A 26277-nucleotide genomic window follows, 5' to 3' on the forward strand; every position below is an offset into this window, starting at 1 on the left:
TAGGGATTGAGTCACATCGGGATGGGATGGACACCTCGAGGATCCCCCAGGGGGCTTTAGTCAAAGTGCCCTGAGGGAGATCGATTTCAGCTGAGGACAGTCTTCTTTTTGTTTTTTTGTACCAAGGATTGAGCCCAGGGGCACTCAACCACTGAGCCCCATCCCCAGCCCTACTTTGTATTTGATTTAGAGACAGGGTCTCACTGAGGAGCTGAGCACCTCTATGTTGCTGAGGCTGGCTTTGAACCTGCAATCCTCCTGCCTCAGCCTCCAGAGCCACTGGAAGTACAGACGTGCTCCGCTTGCCCAGCTCAGAGGGGTCTTGTGATGAGGAAACTTTCATGCTATTTGTGAATATTGCACAATTTGAATAAATGACCAATGACCCTAGGGAAAGTTAACTGCAATGAAACAGATCTAATGTCCCTAAAGGAGTGGGGAGAGGGAGGGAGGCAGGAGGCAGACTCCTTTCCTCTTTCCCCTTCTTTTCCCCCTTGGTGCAATGGAGGTGAAGACTGACTGTATCCTGAGGACCCAGCCCCCTGTGCCAGGCCCCTGGTGTCTGCAGGGAGATGGCCAGGGCTGGACCCACAGCACCAGCCATTGCCGTGCATCCCATGGCCTGTGTCACCAAGGGCCATAGTAAGTGGAAGTGACGCCTCCCCAGAGACCATGTTAGCTCTGATAATGCTCCAGCCTCCTGCCCACCACTTGCCCTCAGGCTGCCTGGGGGGCAGGATGCAGGGCACCAGGAGAAGCCACATGGCCCCATGGCTTTTGGAGCTGGGAGCGGGGAGTCTGGGCCGGAGATGTAGGAGACGCCTTCCCTTCTGCTCAACCTCAGCCTGGTGTCCTTGGTGCTATATCCCAGATGTCTCTGAAACCACAGAAGGAACTCTTGCTGATTGGTCCTCTGAGGTTGTGCATATTGCGGGTGGCGGGGGGGGGGGGAGGGGGGCTCCTCTGGCCCTGCAGCGAGTACTTCTTCCAGGGCCCTGCCCACACCTTCCTCGCCAGTGCAGACCGGACCCTACAGCTTCCTGCTGCAAGTGTCTGGGACTCTGTGGGAAGCCTTTCCTTGGCAGCAGAAGCATGATTGCCCCATGTCAGGTGGGCTGGAAATGTGGGAAAGACAGTCCTCAGGTGCCACCCAGGTGGATCAACACGCCAGCTTCCTTGCCTCTAAATGAGACGACTCCAGGCCATACTCTGTGTCTCCAAGGTCCCAGCAGCAGACATACCAGATGCCCCCAGCACTAACTAACATTTACCCTCTGTTGAGGGTTCTTTCCCTTTCCTGTCTCACTCCCATAATTCTCTCCCAATGCTTCTAGCAACTACCTCCTAAATAAACTACTTGAATTTGAATCTTTGCTTCAGGTTCTGCTTCTAGAAGAATCCAATACAAAACCACCCTCAACCCAATCAAAGAATGAGATCTCTTCTAGTTCTGTTTTATAAACCTTTTCTGGATACTATTTATATACTAGGATACATCCAGCATTGTCCTTGTCCCTGGTAGGGAAGTCCTATGTGTAACTGAACTACACAAATATATACAGCAGTATAAAAGCAGCCAAAAGGTATTTGACTCTGTTGTGAGAGACAGTTATCAATCAGGGAAGGCTTCAGAGGTGACGTAGGAGGTTTGGGAGGATGAATAGGAGTTCTCCATAAAGACAATCAGATGGAAATAGCATATTTAAAAATTTAGTAATGCATAAAAGAAGAAGCATGAGTTCAGGGAACTACGATTCATGGAGTTTCCCATGTTGCATGTGTCAGAAGTAGCAAAATCTTTAGTGAAAATGAGGAATTAGAGTGGCAGAAGATACGGTTACCCAGACAAGTCGAATCTTGTCTACACAGCTGAACATGTTTAGATATTGTCTTGGAAAGATGAAAAGGTTTTTTGAAAGTTGTGGGTTATCTTTTCCTGATTGCGAAAATATCAACTTCTCGTTGTAGAGAAGTTGGCAACTACAAAGAAGCATAAAGAAGAAAATAAAATTACCTCGAGTCCAAGGTTAATTAAATCACATTGATGTCTTGGTGTGTCTCAGAGGAGTCTTAAGCAGAGGAATGAGGTGGTCAGGCTTGAGTCGTAGAAAGAATCCCGGCAGCTGGTGATGATCATGTGGCTGGAAAGATACTGGATGTGGGGTGACCAGTCAGGAGACATGAGGACCCTCTGCTGGGCTGCTGTGGGAGGGGGGGTGGGCTTTGCAAGGATTTTAGGAATGGGAGTCTCAGAGTTTGATAATCAGATGGATGGGGCAGGGGGTGGAGGGCAGGAGGGACCCAAGTGTCTCCAACCATAAGTTGTGGGAGCCAGGCAACCGGGGTTCTCATTTCAACTCTGCCACTTCCCACCTGTGGGAACTAAGATAACTTGTGCCCTCAGAGCCACAGTGTCCTAACCTGAAAACTGGAAAGATGATTCTGAGCACTCTTCCTTACAGACTTCTCACAGTGGTCCATAGTCCAAAGGGGATAAGTAGCCTTGATGGATGGGAACCTGTGTTCCCAGAGCTTATCCTAAAACCTCTACTCCTCGCTTCCCCTGGTCTCCTGCCCTCTGCCTTCCGTCTCATTCATTCACCTCACTTACTAACTGATGCTGTATTACTGTATGTCACAGGTCCTGGGAACACAGTGGTGTATCAGACAAAGTCTCTGCTCTCGTGGAGTTCATATGACACCCAAAGGGAGTTGTCGAATCAATAATTTTGGACTGTGATGTCATGAAGGGAACAAAATAGGGTGGTGTGTTTGAGATGGAGAGTGTATTTTTGGATTTGAGAGGTTAGGAAGGGATCTGAGTAACTCAGGCAGAGGAAACAGCAAGTGTAAGAGTCCTGGGGTGGGTTTTATCTTTGGATGCTAAAAACAGGGTGAGGGCAATGTGGCTGGCTTTATCCAAATTCCTACCACACCACCCCTTACTTGCCTATCCAGCTTTACCAAACTTCCATACTCTTATGGTTACAATCAGTCCCCACTATACTAAGATGCGACCCTCTCTTTACACACTGGGTTGGGAACTCCCTGTTGGCAGGAACTCCCCATAGCTCCTCCAGCCTGCTCTGTTGAAGCCGGCGGCAAGTGATCATGAATCCGGTGTCATGAATGAATAAATTAATCACCTGACAAGTGAATAAGTAAGCAAATGGCCACCAGGCAGTCAGCCACCAAGTGGCCAACTCTTTGCTAAACCCTACCTTCTAGAGTTTGCTGACCCCACTCCTCCCCCACCATCCCCTTACCTTGCTGCGCTTTCCCCCATAGTGCACGTGACCTTCTTCCCTACTACATAATGTGTTTGTTATGTTTCTTGTTTTCCCCTGTCTCCCCGGACTAAATATCAACTCCATGTCATCAAGAATCTTGGTGGTGTCATCCACGAACGGGCCTCAAGGAGCAAGTAGGAGGAAAAGGCAAGAACCAATGAGCGAAAGGGTGAACTAATGACTAAATAGATGAATATCAGTTCTTCACCTTATAAAACAGGGGTCACAACCTCAAAGGTCACTGCTCAAGACAGTAACCTTTCCGCCCGCTGAGCCCGTCAAAACCACCCAACGGCCCGAAGACCACCAGTTGGAGTCCAGGACAGCGAGCAGAGCTTTCGTCCCCACTGAGCAGGTAGTGTAAGTGGCCTGCTGCGGATGACAGCGCTGGCTGCGCACAGGTCGCCCTTGTTCAGTCCTTTCTTGGACCTTCTTTGAGGCGACTCAGACCCCAGTTCTAGGAGTCTGTCGTCTTCTGGTGAGAATTCGGAATCCTTTGGAGTGCTCCAGCGCAGGATGGAGAAAGTGCGCTCCCGGGTCCCCTGAGTCCTCGGGTAGCCCGCTCCGGCCGCCCTTGGCCCGCAAGGCGCCCCCGCCCCTGCCCATCCCCGGCTGTCAGTCTCCATTAGTGCTAACAGGCTCCAGACAGAGCGGGCTGGGCGCTGGGCTAATGCAATCGGCGCGTTACCTGGGGCGCAGGCTACATTACCAAGCCGGCCCCCGCCCAGCGTGGCCAGAACCAGCCAGCCCACGTCCCGCCGGCTGCCCCGGACTCCAGCGCTCCTCTGGCCGCGCCCGAGTGCCACGCGGCGGAGCCCAATCCCGGCTCACTCCCCAGAACCTGCAGAGCGCAAGGCACCCGGGTCCCCTTGCTGCCCCACACGTGAGTGCGCCTTGCGCGCGGGACCGGGTTAGGTGTGCAGGGAGACAGACCCAGGCTGACGCCCACGAACTAGAGTGCCCACAAGTTTGAGTGCAGAGGCTCCTGGGGCTGTTGGAGGTGGCCAAGACCCGCTGTGGGGAGGAGGGCGGAAAGCGCAACGGGCACTGTCACCGCGGGAAACTTCAGCCTTGGTATGTCCAGACCCGGCTGTTTGAGGGCGAGAGCGAGCAAGAAAGTGAACCAGAGAGAGCGCTGCGGGGTCTTCTTCAGTCGCACTCACAGGGAGGTCCAAAGCGGTCTCCACCTCTGAGTTTTGTCCCAATGGTGCGCGTCACAACCTCTATATCCAATATTTTCCAACAGACGTAATCCCTTTTCTGCGAACCGCGAGTCCGCTCAGCGCGCGCCGATCCCAATCTCCCCAGTGGTCTCTGTTGGCACAGGCAGGAAGGACCCCCCCGCCCTCACCAAGTGACCACTTCTTTTCCTTTGATACGAGCAGAGCTTCTGCGTGTCTCCGGTACCGCTGAAAGTCCCTCTAGCCAGCCGCACCCATGCTTCTGGCGCGGATGAACCCGCAGGTGCAGCCCAGCGGGGAGGACCCTGAACCCGAGCAGTCCTTGCCCGCTTGCCAAACCGCGGATCTGCTGGTGGTGAAGGAACGCAACGGCGTCCAGTGCCTCCTGGCGCCCCGCAACAGCGATGCGCAGCCCCGAGAGACCTGGGGCAAGAAGATCGACTTCTTGCTGTCGGTGGTCGGCTTCGCGGTGGACCTGGCCAACGTGTGGCGCTTCCCCTACCTCTGCTACAAGAATGGTGGCGGTGAGCACGGGGTGGGGCTGAGGCTTTAAACTCCGGAGGCTACCTGCTGTGGCTGGTAGGGAAGCCAGGATACACGTGGGGGAAGAAGGAGGAGACACACGGGCAAGTCTGGGGCATAGGAAGGTACCAGACAGGCCCAGGGAAAAGAGAATTGCCCCAGGGGAAGAAAGAAATCGAGGAAGGACCTTGGGCCAGGGCAGGGACAGGGGTGAAAGGATGGATCTGGGGCACCTATTGAGTGAGGAGCTCTGACCCTTTAATGGTCCCCAGGAAAGGAGGTGGAGATTTGGAGAGTTCTGGAAGGACCCCCAGGAATGCCTGTGATGCAAGGTGATTAAACACTCTGAGCCTTGGGGCAGGGATCTTGGGTAGGGAGAGGATAGAGGATTTGGGTTGAGACACAGGGTGATGGAAGCCTGAAAGAGACTCTGGCATCTGAGACAGTTGTTTTGCTGCTGAGGCAGTTGTTTTGCTGCAGGGGTCCGTGTGTACCCCCCCCCCCTTGTAGGATTGGGTCAAGAGATGCCTCAAGCTGGCCTGGGCCTTGAGGTGGGAGTCCTGGGTAATTGGGTGAAGCCTCTAGCTCCACAGGTCCTGGGAACATTGCAGGGCCGAGTGGGAGAGGGGCCTGGAGAGGACAGTGGAATTGTCCCCTGCTCCTCCTGCTGGGTGGTCAGATTACCACTTGCCCTGGAATGGGAGCCTGGAGATCACCAATAGTCCAGTCAAGTAAGATAAGGCAGAGCCCTTGGAAGCAGCCTGGGAGTCAAGAGGCTATGTCCTTAAAGACTAGCTCCTTCCCAAGGGCCCTTGTTCCTGGGGTATCCATCCAAGTCACCCCAATCCTACCATTTGTTCAGGGATGAGCTATGGGATGCCCTGCAGGGATCTCAGGAAACTAAGAGGAAGACATTGGTCCAGTTCTGGAAAGTTCTCTATCCCCTGGACCATCCTTCCAGGTTGTGGCTGTGGCCCAGCACTTGAGGGAGGTCAGTGGGAGGGAGCTGGGTAAAGGGAAAGTGCATGACTTTGTCCCACAGGGCCTAACGCTCACAGTTCTTGGCTTCCGTGTGTACTCTGGACATTTGTCTGGGGATGGGCAGTGATCAGTGCTTGCAGCAAGGGGCTGGTCACCAGCAGAGGATGCTGTGTATGGAAACAATCCCCACCCCCTGAAAAAGTAGATCCAACGTTTGAGCCAACAGATGAGGGTTTGTGTCCAAGATCTCCTTTAGCACTTCCCAAGATGAGTCTGTCACTGTCAGATGCTCCAGACAAGGTGGCTGGGACAGCAGTCCTCAGCTTCAGGAGCAGCTGGGGTCAGGGGCCTGATCGAGGGCCCTCTCTACTCTGCAGGCTCAGCCCTTGTGTCTGGCTCTAGGATAGCCATGGGCTACCCTAGAAAGGTTAAAAAAAAAAAAAAGAAAATTCAATCCAGAGGTGAGACTTTTCCACATTTGCCTGCTGTAGTTCCTCAGGGGTTTCAGGGCAGAGTTGAGCTTTCTGTCCCCTGGGACCCAAGGAAGAAGAAAATGCAGCCGCTCAATATTTTTAGCAGACAGAGAGATGATGAATGAAAGACAGATTGGGAGACTATAGGACGTGCCAGCCGGCCTGTCCTCAGTGACCGTCCGAGACGACTTGTCCCTAGACAGCAGAAGCCTCTGTCATCAATCAGCAATATTTATCTGGGTCCCCTCAGTCAGAGGCACAGTTCTCGACTCTGTTGGGTCACCTAGATGAATGAACCAGAACTTTTGCCTGCCAGGAGCTTGAAACTCAGAAGGTCCTCGTTGTCATGCTGTGATAAGTCCCTTTCCTTGTAACACATGTTTGTTGAAACTAAATGCACCCCAGATAGCCCACTGGACACCTGAACTAGATAAATACTCTGGGGCTTTATTGACACTGTGTTCATTCTGCCATTGCCACCAGTACAGACGGAGCACCTGCTGTGTGCAGGACAATAGACCAAGTGTCTCGGGGACAAAATGGAGCAAATTGGTCCCAGGTTTCAAATCTGAGGTGAAGTTGGCCAGAAGCTCCCTGTCCTCGGCTAACCAGCCCCTTAATGGCCCAGAGTGGCCCAGTCATTTGTCTCTCTGTGGGTCTTGTCTCCCAAACAGGACGGAGCCCTGGAGGGCAGAGACTGTAACTGTTTTCTTTTTTTTTTATCTCTGGATTTCTAATGCCCAAGATAAGGCCTAGCTAGACTCTGGAAATGTGGTGGGAGGTGCCCAACAAACTCCTGTGGAATAGATAAATTGGTGAAATGGTCCAGGCTCTCAGAGACCTGCTGCCAATCCAGAAAGCACCACAGAGATACAATGATGACTAAGGAAACAAAGCATCATGTGCAGGGGCCCTGGTGGCCTGGACCGTGGAGATCTTGGCTGTAGAGTCCAGGGCTCCAGTTTCTAGCCAGGTGGTTTGAGCAACTGTCCAAGCCTCTATTTCCTCCTCTGTCAATCTGAAGTGCTGGTGTTCAGCTTAAAGGGTGCTTAAGGTCCAAAGGCAAGAGAGCCTGGCCCAGAGTGTGACCTAGCAAAGGTGGCTATGGCTTTTTTTATTATCATCATCATGATGATGAGTGACATGGATGGGAGAGGGGACATGTGCTGTAAAGGTTTAAGGAGTTGCTTAGGAAAGGTTCAGTGGAGAGGGGCTGTGTTTGGAGTTGAGCTGCCCAGGATGGAGGGGGCAGGGGCAATCTCCAGGGACAGGCAGTATTTCTAGCCGTGCATCTGGGACAGGCATGTACAATTCCACAGCCATCTCAGAACAGGAGGCAGGCTGAAGAGATAAAGTCAGAAGAGATAAAGATGGAGAGGCAAGTTGGGGCTAGGCTATGGAGGCCGTGACTGCTAGGCTAAGGGCTGGGGATGTATGCCAGTGGATTTCAATTGGCAGGCAGGAGAGCACAGGCTCCCATCTGGGAGTAGGCAACAGCTACTTTTCTAACTTACTGCTCCAGGAGATGCTTAGCAGGTCCCCTCTGGGCTTGGTCTCTGCTGACACCTCCTAGCTGGCTACTCCTGTGGATCAATTCTCACCCAGGAATTCTGAAGTCAGCCCCAGAGATGAGAAGTGGACAGGCAGGTGGGAATTCCTGCACTCGTGGAAACAGTCCAAATAAACTGAGTTTGAATCCTGGCTCTGTCACTCACGAAGTGACCCCAGCCATCACTCAGTCCCTCTCTGAGCTTCAAGTTCCTTAGGATAGAGGGACATGCGCTTAGAGGATGCTCAAGATCCATCCATCTGCAGTGCCCTGGCTTAGGGCTGTACCCAAGCCGTGTCTCACCACCCTGTTCTCTAACAGCCTCCGGTCTGTGTGCTCTTCCGGTGCCAGTGTTAACACAGACACTCTCAAAGTCTTGCTGTTCACACTGGCCCAGCTTGGAGGATGTTTTCAAATGATGAAGGTGCCAATAGTTTAGGCCCCTGGCTAATATTTTCTGAATGGATTGCTGGGAAAGATCAGCCTGTCTGAACATCTTCCCGAGGCCAGCTGCTGGGATGACAGGCGGTGGGTGGTGGTGGGAGGGGAAAGTCACTCTCAGTTTGGGGGCTTTGTTTGGACCCTCCTGGACTCAATCAAGAGGCAGCAGCAAGCAGCGGGCTATTTCCAGGATCTGAATTTTCCCTCTGGTGATCTTGGGGCATGCTGGGGATTTGAATCATTGACATTTGCTAGAAATGTGGCCTCGGACAAGTCACACACCCTCTCTGATCTGAGCTCAGTTTCCTTGTGCAGGAAAGCTGAACAACCACTGTCCCACAGTGCACCTGAAATAGTCTCATAATCAGGCCTCAATAATATTGATGCGACTCTTTTGCTATTGGTGGATGAGGGCAGCTGTATTGGAGATCCAGGAGTGGAATCCAGGTCCTGATTTTGCAGGGGGCAGAATTGATCCTAAGAAGGAACAGATGAAGGTAAATAAGGTATTGGCCTGGGGCCCTTGCCTGGTAGGAAGACTTAAGAATCAAGAGTTGGGCTTTGTTCCAGTCCCTGACAGCCTAACCTTTTCTCACTCTAGATTTTTTCCCCCTGGAAATTATGGATTGACCTTCCTGGAGGTGGTCCATGGGGGTCCCATGGGATGCTGTGGTTCTGAGCCCCCCGTGGGTTTCTCATCCTTCTCTAAGAAAGCTCAGGGTCTCGGGTGCACATGGGCCATTGGAAATCCTCCTGGCTAAAAACCTTGGGAGTCTCAAAGCCAAGTGAGGTGGTGACTGGTACAGAGGACTGGGGTTTTCCAAACTCAGTGTCTTCCTATCCAGCCTGACAGTGGGGGGGCGCTGTCTACACCCTGGCCTTGCCAGGCTGACTCTAACGGGTTAGCTCAGATGCACAATGAACCAGCCCACTCGCGTGACACCAAGCTGACACGTGTGCCCACTGCTTTACAGGAAGGAGGACCTCATCTAGGACCTCAACCTGGAGTTACCAACTTGATTTGTCCCTGAGCAGGAAAAGGATCTGAAGGAGCCGTTTCCATCGAGATGGAATTTATAAAGAAAAATGTTCTGTCCTGCCCTGAGGTCCCAAACCTAACTGCCTAAGTAAGGATTAGGCCACAGCACAAGTAGAGAAAGACCCCGGGGCTGTCATTAGCTGCATTCTCAATGTGATTCATTGCTGAAACTTGTTTATTTAACCAAAAATCACTTACTAAATGCCTACCATATGCCAGGAATACAGAGGTGAATGAAAGAAAATCCCTGCCTTTCGGGAGAGTTCATAGTCTCCTGGAGATAACCCAAAAGCTAATGCCATTTCATTTATTTATTTATTGGTACCAGGGATTGAACCCAGGGGCACTTAACCACTGAGCCACACCCCTAGTCCTTTTTATTTTTTTTACCTCGCTAAGTTACTAAGGCTGGCTATGAACTCAGCTGCCTCAGCCTCCCAGGCCATTGGGATTACAGGCATGTGCCACTCTGCCCAGTTGCCATTTCAGATTCTGTAATCTAAGGTATTATATCCCAAGTGAGCAAAGGTGAGGTCCTCCTCTGTTCTTGGTGGGTCATATTTTCCTCCAGACTGTGGTCCTGAGCATCCCAAACACCTTCTAATTTGCTCCTCTTAAAGAGATCAAGATGGAGGAGACAGGAGATCTTCAAGGATCTTTTAATGAAGTCACAGCTTTATCAGTAAAAATCAAGTCCAGATGGGACCGCCACATAAGTAGAAATAGCTCCGCCTCCATTCCACCCCCGCCATCCGCCACTGGAGCTGGGTTTAATCTACCAATAGAGTGGGTCTGCTGCTTCTCTGGGGATATTTCTGGGTCTTGGAGCTGAGGCAGGAGGTCAAGTGGGGGACCCAGGGTGAAGGTGAGGAATCGAAGCCAGTTCCCATCGTTTTGTGTAGAATTCTCTTGTGTAGCACCAGAAATGAATGCAGTTTGGTAACTCGTGCCGATGGTCCCAGCCTGTCAGTGAAGTCCAGGGAAAGGAGCAAAGAGATGCGAGATCCTACTTGGGCTGAGGCTGGAGGGCCCTTGAAACCAGTGGGCAGGGCCCTCTGTGGTCAGTGACGGCCCCGAGAAGATCATTCTTGGGGAGAAGGCTGGAGTTGACACCACAACTCAGTTGCCCCACGCCAGAGGAGAGTCTCCGTTGCCAAACTCGAATCATCTGGGTTTGGTTTATTATGGGAAAAGAGTGTTTTCCTGCAGAAATGACCACGGGAAGCCAGCCATTTGACTGGCAGAGATTCTGAGGGGGATCCTACATCTGACGTCAAAGACACAAAAATTTGCTTTAGAAAAAACTCATTTGTCTTGTTCTCCATGGATGGAGGGATAGAATGGAGCAGAGGAGGCAGGCAGAGGGGGGAGGCTGCAGGGTGGGAAACTTGGCCAGAGGAAGAGGCTGGGCACTCAGGCGGTCTTGGCTGAGTGTCAGCTGACCTCGGGGAAACCCTGAAACCAGGTGGCTACTCTGACTGGTGCAGAGTTGGGGTGGGGGGGCTGGGACTCTATGCTCTGTGTTGGTTTTTCATTGGATGGGGACAGGGTATGGCCTTGGATGAAGCACTCTTTCCAGATGGCTCCCAAAGGCCAGCTGTGGAGGACTGAGCTCTCTCAACCACACATGGAAGGTCCTTCATCTCTGAGGGGGGTCTGGACAGCTCTATGGGAGCCCCTTGGGGAACAGAGTTGGCTGTGGCCCAGGTGTCCTTTGTCCTGTTCTTGCTTGTGGTTAGCATATTTGTTTGGACCCACAGGTAAATAGATTCCCTTGGGATGGGGACATGAGGGGTCTGAAGGATTGTTCCCTGCGCCTCCAGGTTGTGTGCATGGCCACGTACCACACAGGCCCCCCCGCCCCCACCAACTGCATGGTGAACCTTCACTGGCAGTAAACAGTTGATAAAGGTGTTTCCCATCAGGCCTTGTGTGCGATGACAGGACCCGTTCCCATTTACAGAACACTGCCACGTCCCTGCACTTCATCTCCATTGTATCAAATTATCACAGCAAACCAATGACAGGTTTATTTCCCTCATTAATGAAGTGGGGTGGGGGTGGTGAGACTCAGAGAAGGCGCATTAATGCAGGGATTCGTGGGTATAAGTAGAAAGTTGGGGTCGAGGATCATCCTTAGATCTACCCTTTAGAAAGCCCAGCCCTGCCCGCGCGAACCATTGCTCTCACCCGCAGCCTGCTCCAGGCAGGTCTCCCTGCTCAGTCCGTCAGTCCCAAGCCCCCTTCCAGGTCTGCGTGACCCTCGGGCTTGGTTCCTTCTCCCTATGTGTGCTGTGTTGCAGGTCTGCTCAGCCCCAGGTCTGTGGGGCGGCCAGCGGCGCATGGGCTACAGGGGCTAGAGACAGAGTTTAGATACAGGGGTCTGAGAGTCCACGCTTTCATGCTAAATGTAAGCTGGACGTGGCTGGCCAGAGCTGAGGTGGGAGAGCGGAGGGCAATCCAGTGGAGTTCCCTCGGGGCCACCAGATTCTGACCAAGAGCTGAAAATTTCAAACTTGAAGTTTGTAATAGGACAAAGACCACGGCAAAGATCACTCTGTCAAAGTAAGAAGATGCCACATGCTTCAGTTAGCAGTGGTGGCTTGATTTATCATTTTGAACTTGTCACAAAAAGGACGACGGACCTCCCTGTGCTGTTGGCTCAGTCCTGAAAGCGTCTGGCCAGCCTGTGGCAGGCAGCCCTGCTGCTGACGGATGCCGTGCCTCCCTGGCACTCTGTACACTACGCCCTTGGGGTACTGGAGGACAGGGACAAACCTAGCTCCCCTAGGAATTGACCAAGATTTCCTGTTCTCTGGGGAAAGCCACAGTCAGTGACAGCCTGCAGCTGAGCTGCAGCATCAAGGGGACAACTTTGCGGACTTTCACTCCTGGGATCCACCTGGGTGTGGCCAGAATTGACAGTTTGAGGAACCCCGTTGTCCACAGACTGATCTCAGGGCACCCACCTCTCCTTCTTTAGCTCCTCCCTGACACACTTCTCCACCTCCCCCCGGCTCCCCTCAGGCCTGCGCCTCCCCATTCCTTGCTGAGCCCCTCCTACCCGTCCCCTTTCCAGAGGATCTCCTTACCTGCCCTGGTGAGCACTTAGCACTCTTAGTAACCACTGGGCTTCCCTCCTGAGGGCTTGGCATTGCACAGAGGGCCCAGGATTCTTGTGTGGCCAGCAGGGTTCCTCTCTAACGGTTCAGTGTCAGTGAGTTACACTCATGAGACAATCTTTTTTTTTTTTTAAACTAAGTTTGTCCGAAGGCCCCTGGCCAGAAGCTCTTTCACCACAAATATTTCTTTTTCCTTGTGAGGCTGTGTGAGTGCGTTGGTGTGCAGAAGTCTGGGTGTGTACTGCTGCATTCGTGTGCACAGATGTGCATTTGTGTTTGTGCGTGTCACGTACTCCCAGTCGCTGAGCCCCTTACGAGGTAGGCCCAGCTCAGCCCCTGTCAGCCCAGCGTCACACAGCAGAGCAGGCCGGAGTCCAAGCAGGACGCCGGGCTCATGGCCCCTGAGACTCTCAGGCCCTGTGTGAGACTTGTTGCAGCCCGCATGGCCCCGTGTGAGACGTAGCAGGGCCACAAGAATGTGGCAGTTATGGGCTTTGCAGGGCAGTGACGTCTAGGGGGTTCGTAATAAGCCTCAGGTTCCAAGGAGCCACTCCAGGGTCCTTTAGGAACAGGCGGCCTCAGCTGACCTCTTCACCAATGAGGCCCGTTTCTGACTCTTGAGCCCTGCCCTGGTTCCCCACCACAGGGGGCTTGAGCCAGCGAGCTGGCCACATCCTCTTTCAGAAAAAGGGCCTGGCAATGGGACAGCTTTCTGCTTTTTATTTGTGCACAACCGTTTCACCATTCCTTGACAACCCCGCGGGCTCCTGCAGACCCTGGGGCGACCCCTTCCTCTGCTGTGACTCAGCCAGCAGGAGAGGAGGTAGATCTCAAGCGGGGACAGTTACTGCTGGCTGGCAGTGCCACCCAGAGGAAACCAGTAGAGAGCACGGGCCTGAAGGACGCCTGGTTGGTGGCCGATGGTGCTCTCTCCCTTTGCTGGCGCTGTAGGAGAACCCGGGAGTCGCTCACAGCAGAGGGCAGGGCCAGGACCTGAACCACAAGGCCCGGCTTTGTCCTCCTTCCCGCTCCCTTGGCCCTGGCTTCAGTCTTCAGGCTCCTGAACCACTCAAGTTTCTATTTCCCTGTCTGCTCCAGCTCTGCCCCCTGCTCCTGGTGTCCAAGAGGAGCAGCGGGTGGCCCCCAAGGCACAGGGGAGCTCGGAGCAGGTTGGAAAGCACGCCGCAAACTTACGAGTTAGGATGAGCACCTGGACTTTTCTAAGTCTCAGTTTTCCCACGTGCAAAATGGAATTGGTGGCAATTATCTCTTAGGGGTGGTTTTAAATGGTTATGTACATGAAATCCTGCATGCGGCTTGGTATACAAAAAGTGCTCCATAATTGATACTTGTTACTTTCACCACCCCCACTGCCTACCTTTACCACCTTCACCACCACTGTTAGCCAGGTGCACAGGTGTGGGTTTGAGTGCCAGACCAGCCTTCTCTGTGTGGGAGGGGGTGAGGGGGGCAGGGAGTAAGTGGAAGAAATGAGAATTTTCCCCAGAATTTCAAAGAAATCCAGCCTGGAGCAGGGACTGGAGCATGAACAAGCCTATAACCAAGAGACTAAGTGGCTCCACTGGTCCCAAACCCCCAGAGCATCTCCTTCTCCCCACATCCTATCCACACTCATGTCTTTCATCTAAGATGGAATGTTCTGGAATTTTCAGGGTATGTTGGGAACAACTCTGGAACTTGGGGAGCCAGGAAGGTTTAGGCCCAGATCCTAGATGCATTTAGCAGTTGGATGACCTTGGTGAAGTCAGTTCTCTAAGCCTCAGCTTCCTGAGAGCACCAGAGCTGTTTTCTCAGAAGGTTCTGGATGGTGTAAATGGGATCTTAGATATCCAATGCCCAGCCCTGCTGCTGGATACATAGGAGGTGTTCATTTCCTATAGTTTTCCCTATTCCCCACCTGCAGGCCCCTCTCCTACTTGGAAGGGCCGGGTCAGGCAGCATTCAGGCTGACACTACACCCTTCATCCTTGAGGGCCCTGGGCTTCCTGAAGAAGGCAGAGGCCCTGGGTGAATTTGCCTCTGGTCACCTTAGTTCTTTCTAAGCTTAGAGCCTCAGTTTCCATCTCTGCAAAGTGGAGATAGTAATTCTCTTTCTTTGTAGAGTCATTATGACATTGTGTGGCAAGTGCCTGGAACTCAGTAGGGGCTCAGCAGGTGTGAGCTGCTGATATCTGATGTTAAAATTTCATGTAACTGTCTTTAATTATTTCCCAGTTTCCCCATTTCAGGGTGTGGACAGGTCAGAGTATTTGGTTTCCAAGGTTACAGAATTTCAGCCAAAAGCCAATGGCAAGAGGAGTTTGGATCTGGCCTGGCCAGCTCTGGCTGCATCAGGATAAGGAGCTGGCATATTGCTTGGGTCACACTTGGCAGCCCTGGCTGATGTGGCATGCACCCTAGTGAGTCACCCCCCAGTGCCAGAGCCCACAAAGCTCACTCCAGGCTACCAGGGCACCCTGAGCATTGACTCTGGAACTCAGATGTGTCTAACTTCACCAGGGACTAGCTGTAGTTACTGCCTGTTGCCTAGGACACCCTGGAGTTTCTGCTGGGCTCTGGGTGGGCATCTTTCCTGGCTAGAGATTGGGCTCTCTGGCCCCGTTGCCCTGGGCTTTGCCTTTAGCCACCTTAAGAGGTAAGCCCAGTGGATTGGATGACCTAAATACAAGTCCTGCTTCTGTCACTCACCAGCAGTGCCAACAGGAACAGTCAACTGCTTTCTCTGTCCCTCAGGGTTTAAAATGAGACTGCCTGCATATTGGGTCTACAGGCTGTTGTAAGCATTGGGAAAAATCCAGTGAGCTAGTGTTTGGGAAAGCTACGTGCAACCTAAAAGTGATATTCACATGAGAAAAATCAGAAACCCAGTTGGATGTACCTTTAGGCACTGTCTTTCCCTCTCTGGTCTCAATTTGCTTACCTGTAAGAGATGGGCGTTCCTGGAATGATGATCCATAAAGGAAAGATTTTCTGCTTAAGCAAATTTGGTGAAAGCTACGCCTAGGATTCTTCTTGTGGTGTTTCATAGCAGAGGCTAGGAGAAACCTACAGACTTTACCAATTCAACTAGAGTCCCTCATTATTGCAGTTAGGACTACTACTGTTATTATTCCTGGTCCTGTTTGTTGTTATTCACTTCTCGGCATGACTCTCTTTACCTGCCACACAATGCTCCTTGTGAAATGGCCAGGTGATAGAGCAGCTGATGAGGGACCCTGGTAGCTCTTGCAGACACTGATCCAAGTGCTGTGAGGGGCAGGGATCTAGTGGGTCACACTCTGCCTCTGTGTCCCCCAGGTGCCTTCCTGATTCCATACACCCTGTTCCTCATCATTGCTGGGATGCCCCTGTTCTACATGGAGCTGGCTCTCGGGCAGTACAACCGGGAAGGGGCGGCCACCGTCTGGAAGATCTGTCCTTTCTTCAAAGGTAAAGAAGGAGTCTGGGGGAAGTCAAAGTGCATTTGGGGAAATGCACTCCAAAGATGAGATCTGAGATAAACCAACTATCTGTGGGATTCATAGGCATCAACAAGGTCAGGAGCGTCCACCATTCAAAGTTACACAGGGAGCATTTGATGTGTCAGGAAAAGGAGCTGGTAACCCAAGTTTCAGAGTCTGGAGTCCCAAGTTTCAGTCTAGCTCCATCAGCTGAGTGGCCAGAGAGAGTCTATTTTCATGAAAGACAGAAATGTCAGAAACCCAGCATATACACCTCTGCTGCTCCCCTCTGGCTCCCGTGGCAGACATGACAAATTGATTGTGGAGCTTCTCAAACTCAGCTGGAAAGCTGCCTCACAATTCTTAATGCAACAGCCATAGCTAATTGATTGAAGATGGGATAGGATTGAGCCTATTTGCATTTGGAACTTATTACACATCTGCAGAAAGTACCATGACAACCGTCATCCCTTGGCCTCCAGATATCTGGCAGAAGGGTGTGGAGCAAAAGTAAATATTGCCCAAGCGCTGGTTAGAGAACCAGTAGCAATAAGGACAAATGTGACTACCATGAGCCTCTTCTCAGCTGGCAAGTGTCCATGGAGTACCTTCTGTTTACTCAATCCTGAACTAAGTTCAGACTGATACAAGAGTCTTGTGTGTGTATTAGCATCATTTTTGTTTACTTGCTGGAAATATGACTCAAACTGGCTTTAATATAACAGAGATTTTTTTTTTTTTTTTGCTGGGGGAATGCTAGTCTACTCAGGTACAGTTTGATCCAGGTGCTCAAATTGTACTCTTAGAATATGTGTTTGCATCATTCTCTGGTACATTTTTCTCAGTTGCTAAAAAAGATGGCTGTCAGCAACTCCAGGCTTAAATCCTGCTGAGTTTAACAGTGACCAAAAGCAAATAAGCAACGAATAAACTAACAAAACACCTTTATGCATCCGTGGCTTCATTAAAGTTCTGGGTGAAGACTTTCCTTGGTTTGATTTGAGCAATATGCCTATCTCTTAACCAATCATTGTGGTTGTGAGAAAGCAGCACTCTGATTGGCCAGGTCTTCACAAGATCATGAGCAGATCAAGGAAGTGAGGGATTACTTTTACCCAAGCCTCACAGGCTGAGTTACTTAAGGAAATCCCTTAAAGCAGTGCTGAGCAGGCAAAAATAATTTCTGCTCTAGGCAAAACTGTAGAATTAGCGTTAGAGGTGCGTTGGACACATTCAGGAAGATAATGTGTGGGCACGTGAAGCAGGTGATTGAGAATGAGACCCAGAGAACTCAGTGGGCTGAGGGCTTGCTTGAGATCCCCCCAGAAGCAGATTCGGAGGTAAGGATTTTAGTGTAAGTACTTATTTGGGGAAGTGGTCCCAGGAAGTGCCAGATGGCGTCAGGAAAGGGGGGGCAGCCCATGAAGTGTGTCATCAGGTCAAGTCCACCATGGGTGAGTGGAGAGGGTGTGAAACACACCTCTTCATTATCGGGTCCACGGGGCGAGGGAGTGGGGGAACTTATATTCCAGCTTCCAACATGGCTGCTCCCTGGGGCCATCAAGGACCTTCTGACCCATCAATCAACAGGCAGAGAGGGCTACCGTGGTGAAGGAGAGCTCTCAGGCAAAGGGGTGGTGAAGGAGAGCTCTCAGGCAAAGGGGTGGTCGGTACCCAAGGAATGCGGGTAGGACTGGAAATCTGCTACAAAACAATGTAGGGGTTGGGGACTGCGGTGTTTGGTGCCAAATCCTCAGGGGGAGGTGGCTCTGGGCCTGGGCTGGGGGCTTGACCTCTGTGTACCCACCCAGGAGTCGGCTATGCTGTGATCCTCATTGCCCTCTACGTTGGCTTCTACTACAATGTCATCATCGCCTGGTCGCTCTACTACCTCTTCGCCTCCTTCACCTTCACCCTGCCTTGGACCAACTGTGGCCATGCCTGGAACAGCCCCAACTGCACCGACCCCAAGCTCCTCAATGGCTCCGTGCTGGGCAACCACACCAAGTACTCCAAGTACAAGTTCACGCCAGCAGCAGAGTTTTATGAGTAAGTCGTAGACTCCTCGTCCTGGGCTGACTGAGGCCTGGGCAGGATCTGAACCAGACTCCAAGGAAGACCTCAGGTGGAGAGAGACAGGGCACGGATCATGTGACAGGCCTGAGGCTGAGGGGGAAGCAGAGGATGCAGCCCTGTCTGCGGCTTCCTGGGGGGCTTTTGATGTGGGTGGGAGAGTGGAGTGGGGGAGCAGTACCAGGAAACACACGAGGACCCCAGGAGGTGTTAGTTCTCTAGGAAATAACCGTCAGTTTGGAGAGAGAAATTGCTCTTAAGAAACCACAGCCAGTTGTGAATGAGGAAATAGGCACAAACAGGAAGTGTCTTGTCCAAGGTCATCCAGCTTGAAAGTGGTATTGGAAAGTGAGTTTGAACACAGGAAGTTGGGTCCCAAGGCCTAAGCTCTGAGCTCAGTGGTTCTAAACTTCAGCTGCATGTGGAAATCACCCAGAGAGCTTTTAAACACACTCCTTCCTGCTGGATCCTGTGTCCAGGGACTTGAGTTTCGCAGGCGTGGGTGTCACCAACACAAGTACATTATTATTAACAGCTACTTCTGGGATTCTAATACCTAGCCACTGCACCCACCTGTCTCAGAATAAGATACCTGTGGAGGTCAGGCTGACATCTCTACATGTCATGGAAAAACTAGGGTTTCTTCACTTTTCCCGAGGAATGTAACCTCAGAAGACCCCAGAATGTTTGGAGAACGTGCTGGTGGAAGTCTTGGTCTTCTCAGTTTGAGTGTGGTCTGGACAGGGAGACAGTAAGGGCTGGGGGGCGAGGAGGTTTCTGATCCCTGTAAGTGGTTGCGAGCTTCTCCCACCTTGTTTTCTCAGGCAGAAAAAAGCATGATCTTTCTTTAGCTCTTGGCAAACTCTGTTCTTATTAATCACAGTGGAAACTGATAGCCTGGTCATCTCTAGTCTGGTGGGTATCAGATTTCTCCACGGGTGTCTTTATGACCAGCTTGTCTGCCCCTGCAGTGGCAGGTCTCCTGCAACAGGTCTGGGGACCATGGTACCTTTCATGCAGCCACCCACTTCCTCCAGGCCTAGCTGTGAGCAGAACACAGTGGAGGGTGACATTCCTGTGTGCAGGCTTGGAGAATGCAGTGAAAGAGGGGTGCAGACCACCCCTCTTCTCCTCTCCTTAGCCCACCCCACTGCAAACCTTCATAGCTACCCTGAACCAGGGACTGACAATCTCTTCATATCCAAATCCCACTTCATCTGCACCGTTCACAGTGGCGGAAATTACCCTGCTTCACAGACAAGAAAGCAGAGGCTCTGTTTTAGGTTCCTGGCAGAGTTATCTGAGCGCCAGCTCTCTGACCCAAGGCGCCACCCCGTCCACAGCTCTCTGGGCTTTCTCCTCTCCAGTTAGTCTCCAATTAGTTCTTGTCCAGTTAGGTTCCCTGCTGATAGGTGGGACCCCTTCTTGGGCATGTCTGTCTCCCCTCTTCCCTGCCTACGGACTGCAGAGAGCATAGCCCTAGGCTGCGGAGTGCCTCTGGATTTTCCATGACACATGAACTTTCTGTCTAAAGGCCTCTGCTTTAAGACAAGTCAGCTCAGTCGGGGGAGCCAGCAAGTGGGGCTCCCAGGACCGATACTAAAAGATTAGATATTTTTTTTCTCTTTCCCCAAGACTCCTGGCCAATGTTGCCCCCACCTTGTACTCTGTTAGGCAGATGGATTGAACCTATCATTTAAGGGAACAAAAGTGCTCCTCTCCCCAGGCTCCAGGCCTGAAGCCACATGGCTCCACGGCAAAAGAACCTCTGATGCTGTCCCTTTATCTGTTAATGTGCACCCTTGGTGGATATGCGTTCAGCAATAGGAAAGTTCTGCCTCGCGCTGGCTCCTAGGGGAAAGAGGAACCTTTCTCTACCCCAATCCTAACCCTCTGAGCTTTTAAATGTCAAGTGAAAAATTGAGCTTTTTGGCCCATAGACTTTGGAAAGCCTGGACTGTACCCCTCACGATGATTCACTTTTATTAAACTGCTGGAAAACTAAACCAAACCCAAGGTTTTTGTGCAACCCCCCCCCCACCCCCCGCCCCTCGCTCAGGCCTGCAGAGGAAGCCGGATTCACTTCTTTTCTTGGAAATCAGCTCTGGTGTCTGGCTCTTTTTACTGATGAAACATCTAGTAACCGTGACACCCCAAAGTGGCCTTCAAGTGCACGTAGGGCTCATTTTGGCTATTCCAGTGGACACTAGGAGACATTTTAGCAAGTTTAGGGGCAAACAGATGCAGGCCATTGCTTTTTTCATGATTTTAACAATAAATCAGGGAAATGGTGATTGACACCGTTCAACACTTTGCCCCCGAAAGCACGGGAAGAAGCCGAATGAAGCATCAGGCAGGGTCAGGATGCTGTCTTTGGATAGGCCCAGCTACTCGATTTTCCTCTTCCCTCTTCTCTCTCTTTCTCGTTCTCTCTCTCGATGGGAGAAGAGCCTATGTCAGGGGATCCATCCATCCTTCCTTCCTTCCTTCTCTTTCTTTCTTTCTTTTCTGAGATGAAACTAGCAGAATAAGTTTTGCCAGGCTGATAAATTGGGCTGGAAAGTGTGTCCTAGGGTGCAGGAACAGGAAGTCCCAAGGCCAGAGCCTGGAGAGCAGAGGAGATTGTGGAGAAGTGGTCTGCTATTGTCATGAGCAAATGGCAGGGATGAGCTTGGCGGGGTGGGTTGCGACAGGCCTCAGATTCTGCAAGGCGTACATTTGCATCCTCCGGGCTAGGATTTCACTTGACAGCCTCACCACTGGACATTTTGGGTTAGAGGAGTCTTTCTTGGGAGGTGGGGGTTGGAGGGGGCGCCGTCCTGTGCATTCTGGGTGTTTAGCAGCTTCCCTGATCTCTACCCACTAGTTAAAGGGCCTTTGAGGATTTAGGGCCAGGATGGGAACCAGGTCTGTCTGACCCCAAAGCCTGGATAACTTCTGTATGTTAGTCTTCTATTTTCCTTCAAGTTCTTGCAAATATTAGATGTCTGTTTGAATGAATGAATGAATGAATGAATGAAGCAAGCAGACACAACATCAGTCATGGCCTGCAGTCCCAGAGCAAACTTTAATTCCCACCTGAGGATAAGCTGGATGGGTTTCCAGGCGGAGGGTATGTGTTGTCCTTCATGAGCCTGAAATGGACCCTCCCATGTCCTCTACTCTGATTCCAGCAAAAACCATCATCCGCCTCTCCACTGTGGACTCCTCTGACCACCCAGGCTCCTGAAATAGTTACACGCCTATTTCTTAAGAGCCTTTCTGAGACTTCTTTTCCTCAAATTTAGAAATCCAACTTTATTTTGCCAGGAAAGTAAAAGTTTCTGGAAGGCTCAAGTTGGTCTAAAAGAAGCCTATAATTTGGGTGGGCCTCTGACTCAGTGGGTCCGAGATTTGGCTGCCAGTTGGCATCGGCAGGGGTGGCACTGGTGGCCTGGTTCTGTTGCTCAAGGGTTATGAATTAATTGGTTGAGAACAGGGCCCAGATAGTAATATTTTATGACATAAAAGATCTAAATTTTTTTAAAAATTTTGATATCAGCAATTTTTAAAAAGCTGAGCCTTCAAGGATTCGGTCAAGGATAGAGTGCAAATATTTGGAAAAAAAATACATCTGTACTGAACATGTACAGTTCCTTGTCATTTTCCCCTACATGAACCAGTATAGTTGTTATTTGCATAGCATTTACTTTTGATTAACCAAGTATAACAGCTACTTATACAGCATTTATTTGCATTAGGTATTATAAGGAAGCTGGAGATTACTAGAAGTATACATAGGTATGAGTGTAGGGTATATGCAAAGATGATACCATTTTATGCAAGAAACCTGAGTATCCATGGATTTTGATATCCATGGATACCAAGGGACAACTCTATTAGCCTTTATGTTGCAGGGGCACACTGCTGACAAATGAGCCAAGAAACACAGAAACTGAAAGGATTAGAGATTAGGATCAGGGGAAATCAGGGAGCCCTCCAGGAAGAGGTGACATTGGAGCTGGGCCTGGCTAGGTATCCAGCAGTAGGCTATAGCTTCTGAGCATCAGATTCAGAGGAAGATGGGGGCAGAGACCCATTCTGGGGGCCTCTACAGCTCCCTGAACCCTCCCAACACTTGGCACACTTTATTGCTGTCTTTTGCAGTTAATGCTACCTCTCATGTTAGAACAGAAGCCCACCAAGGCGGGGACTATGTGCCAGCAGTTCCCTGAGTGTGTGTGAGGCCCAGATGGGCCAGCTAGCCACAGGCCCGAAATGAGGAATGCATGATTGGGGTGCAGAGCCGAGATGCCACACCCAAGTGTTCCCAGTCCTGCTGCTGCATCTTGTGAAGGTGTAGAATTGTTGGGGTACCCTCCCTCCATGGAGCCTGCTGTACTGGATTATCAGTTGGTCTTATTTGACCTTGATCCCAATGGATTTTGATTTGATTCTAATTAGCAAATGGACATCTTGTTCGCAATTCTATTTACCATTCCTTCACTGTATGAGGTGCCTCAATATTCTCAAACATTCTAAATGTTTATGGTATATTTTCCTTACCTAAGAAACATGTTATTGTAGGTGACCGTATTACAGAGAAGTGACAGCTTAATCAATATCACAAACTGAATGCATCCATGTGACCACGACCTAGATCAGGAGTCAGAGCATGACAAGTCTCCTAGAAATCCCTAGGAGTCCCTCCCAGACAGGAAACTTCTCTCCCATTCCAGAGCATACCTTTTCTGATTTCTAACCCTAGGTGAATTTTGCTTGTTATTGTACAGTGCTTTACTTGGATGGAATTGGACTTCTGTCTCTTTTGACTTTGACTACTTTTTCATAGCATTCGTTATGTGTGAGAGTTTCACCCATTTGGGGGTAGATGCTGTATAATGATTCATTTTAGTCAATGTGACATAATTTATCCATTCTATTGTTAATGGGTATTTGAGTATTTTGCAATTCGGGGATATTATGCTCAAGGCTGTGATGAACTTTCTAGAACATATCTTTTGGTAAACATATGTACAAATTCTATTGGATAAATACCTACAAGTAGACTTGCTAGGACACAGAGTATGCATATCTTTGATTTTAGCAGATATTCTTAGACAGGAGACTTGTTTATTCCTGTCTTAGTCTCTAGACAAGAGATTCTCAGGTTCAGCAAGATGAGCATTTTGGATGGGATAATTCTTTGTTATTGGAGACCGTCCTGGGCATTTAGGATGTCTAGCAGCACTGGAGTCATGTCAATAGAAAGCACCTCGGACATTGTCAAACATGCTCTGGGGTGCAAGATAGGCTCTTCCTCCTCTAGAGACCTGCTGCTGCAGAGGGTGAGCTCTAGAAAGCAGAGACCTTCCCTGTCTTATCACTGTGTCCCCAGTGCTAGCCATGCAGCAGGCACTTTGGAGAGCCATCCTGGGGTACAGGCCATGGCTGACCAGAGCCAGTCCATGTGATGCCTGCAGTGGCCAGTGCCCCCGAGTCAGGGAGAGTGGCTGACCCCTGTCTCCATCAGGGTGCATGTGGGACAGGCCCATGAGCCTGGCCTTGGACATGCTCCTTGACGCTGTTTTCCCTGGCCCCCCACCTCTCCTCCCCACAGGCGTGGTGTCCTGCATCTTCACGAGAGCAGCGGGATTCACGACATCGGCCTGCCCCAGTGGCAGCTCCTCCTCTGTCTGATGTTTGTTGTCGTCATCCTGTATTTCAGCCTCTGGAAAGGTGTGAAGACATCAGGAAAGGTAATGTCCCTGTTTTTCTTTCAGTTGGGAGCTTGGCCTTGGGGGGAAAAAAACTTCTAGCTATAACCATGTGGTTGATGAAAAGACAAGGGAACTCTAAGAATACTGAGCCTCGTTCAGCCCTCAGCTCTGCATTGACACGGATGAATCCCTTCCTTCCCTAAGCCTGAGTCACCCCAACAGCAGGGTGAATGGGTGCAAGTAGATCTGGGCTCTTCATACTTTTCAGCCAAACTCCCCTAATAGCAGAGACCAGGTACTGGGACACCCCTAAAGACTTGGGGATCAAACCTAAAACAACACTTGACCCATCTCTACCTTGATAGATCTTGAATTTTGACCTAAAGCTTCATGCAAATGTTGCATAGAACATAATTATTTGGAATATAATGGAACCTAATCATTTGTCTTACTATAAAATTAGTAAATCTCCACCCTTCTGAATTTTTGAGTAAAAGAGAATGCTCCAGAAGATATCCAGCTGTATGCTGTGGGCTTGTGTTTCCTCTGAAACAGTGCTGAGGGCCCCCAGGGGTCTGGGTGCTTTGGAAAGAAGCACACAGGGTAAGATGGTCATGGAGGCCCAGCTGAGATGGGGCATTCTCAGCTTGGGTGACACTGCCCTCTACAGTCAGCCTCTAAAAGTGGAGTATACTCAGGGAATGGCCTGCACTGACTTGTTAGCCTGTGGAATATCATGGGGACACCAATCCCTCTGGGTTCTAGAACTTGAGTGTATGAAAAAGAATGAAGCTGGGGAATGTCTTTCCAGTGTTTTTCTTAGCAATTGGTGTGTAATGAACCACCCTGAAATGTGGTGATTTTAATTATTTAACTCTCATTCTGGGAGTTGACTGGGCTCAGCCGGGTGGTTCTTCTGCTCCTCTGTGTTGCTTGGGTATCTCGCAGCATGGTGGCTGTGTTTCCAGATCACGTTCCAAGCAGACAAGACCTGATGTGCAATAGCTCTTCCAGTCTCTCTTGCATGATGCTAGCTATTGTCCAATGGAAAAAGCAAGTCTTGAGATGAAGACTTTGAGTTCATGTGGGAGGAGATGACACACAGATGGGAGTTCATTGGAGGGGTGGGGGGTCACAAGGCAAGTCTGCCATAATCAGATAGGGATGAATTTGGAAGAAGCTTCATTCAATAACTGGCTTTAGAAAGCAGGATGCATCAGTATTCTGTCTGGTGTCTTGAAATTTTTATTATGCCTTTGAGAGCAAGGACAGGGACAGGGGACCAACAGCCACTGGGAATGTAATCTGTTAACAACTGGAGGTGAAATTTCCTATCAGCACATTGGGGAGACAGGATTTTTTCCTAAGGAAGGACTAAAATGAAATGCAGATCAGGATTGGAAGGAATTCTGGAGTGTAGAGCAAAATCAGTCTAGGACCACCACCATCCCAACAACTGGCACACAGTAGGTCTTCAGTAAATATCTGTTAAAGGACTGAAGAATGGGTGGGTAAATAAGTCTTTAATACTTTATTAAGGATTCTTTTAAATTCAGTTCAACTCATCAAACTTAGTAAACTTTTTAACTTATTGTGGACACCTACTGTGTGCTAGGCTTGATGCCAGTACCAATGATGCAAGAATAAGTAAGACAAATGTTTTCTTCAATTTCTTTTAGTCTATATTCATTATGGATGGGTTGTGGGTCAGCCAATGTCAAAGTGTCTTGGGACTCTATCCAGAGCTATATATGGGTGTCTCCCTTTACACTAATATTAACGGTTACAATCTACACATGGTATTATGTATTTTGCTTATTTATATATTTATTTATTTTGTGGTGCTGGGGTTGGAACCCAGGGCCTTGTGTGTGCCAGGCCAGCGCTCTACCACTAAGTCACATCCCAGCATTTCTTGCTTTATATTTTAAAGTTAATTTTACCTTGGAGATAATTTCCCATTATGTGGTCAGGTTATACCTTAATAGAAATACAAACAGCGGGTTTTTAAGCTGTCATTAGATCAACTTAGTGGGTTGCCACAAGTTGTTAAAATGGTATAGGCTAGATCATCAGAGGGCATTGCATAAAGAAGAGATGAGCTGTCTCGAGCCATTCAGTTTCAGTTTAGGCAGCCTATATGTTTATGTGTAGTTGAACTTGACATAGAAAGTATTCCTTACCAAAGGATATGGTTAAAAAGCCTGAGATGCTGCATTAGTAGAGGAAGGGAGATCTTTGGATTGAGGGAGTCTACAAAGACTGTGGAGAAGAGGGCATTTGTGCTGGGTCTGTGAGGACAGGCATGGGTAGAAATGAGGAGGAAGGAAGAGGTTCTCTATGGAAGGATCCACATGAACAAAGCCACAGAGGTGTGGAAGCCCCAGCCCAGCCTGAGTTAGTGCTTTCTGTAACTCTCTAGCTACCAGAGCAGGACTCTCCTGGC

General features: G+C 50.3%; 1 protein-coding gene across 2 annotated transcripts in view; it reads left to right on the forward strand.

Annotated features, from left to right (window-relative positions):
* Positions 1–3338: 3338 nt before the first annotated feature.
* Positions 3339–26277, forward strand: part of Slc6a2 (solute carrier family 6 member 2) — a 36541-nt gene continuing 13602 nt past the window's right edge. The window contains exons 1-5 of one of the 2 annotated variants that reach the window (XM_046435309.2): positions 3339–3645; positions 4676–4995; positions 15917–16048; positions 17871–18108; positions 23732–23870. In XM_046435309.2, the coding sequence (XP_046291265.1) occupies positions 4728–4995; positions 15917–16048; positions 17871–18108; positions 23732–23870 (777 nt within the window). In that variant the 5' untranslated portion in view covers positions 3339–3645; positions 4676–4727. Of the gene's footprint in view, positions 3646–3994; positions 4174–4675; positions 4996–15916; positions 16049–17870; positions 18109–23731; positions 23871–26277 lie in introns of those variants that run through there. The other variant, XM_058575914.1, reaches the window with a different exon arrangement.

Source organism: Marmota monax, unplaced genomic scaffold (assembly GCF_021218885.2).
Source record: "Marmota monax isolate L192 unplaced genomic scaffold, Marmota_monax_Labrador192_F-V1.1 WCK01_AAM20220418_F8-fsc00024, whole genome shotgun sequence".
NCBI lineage: Eukaryota > Metazoa > Chordata > Mammalia > Rodentia > Sciuridae > Marmota > Marmota monax.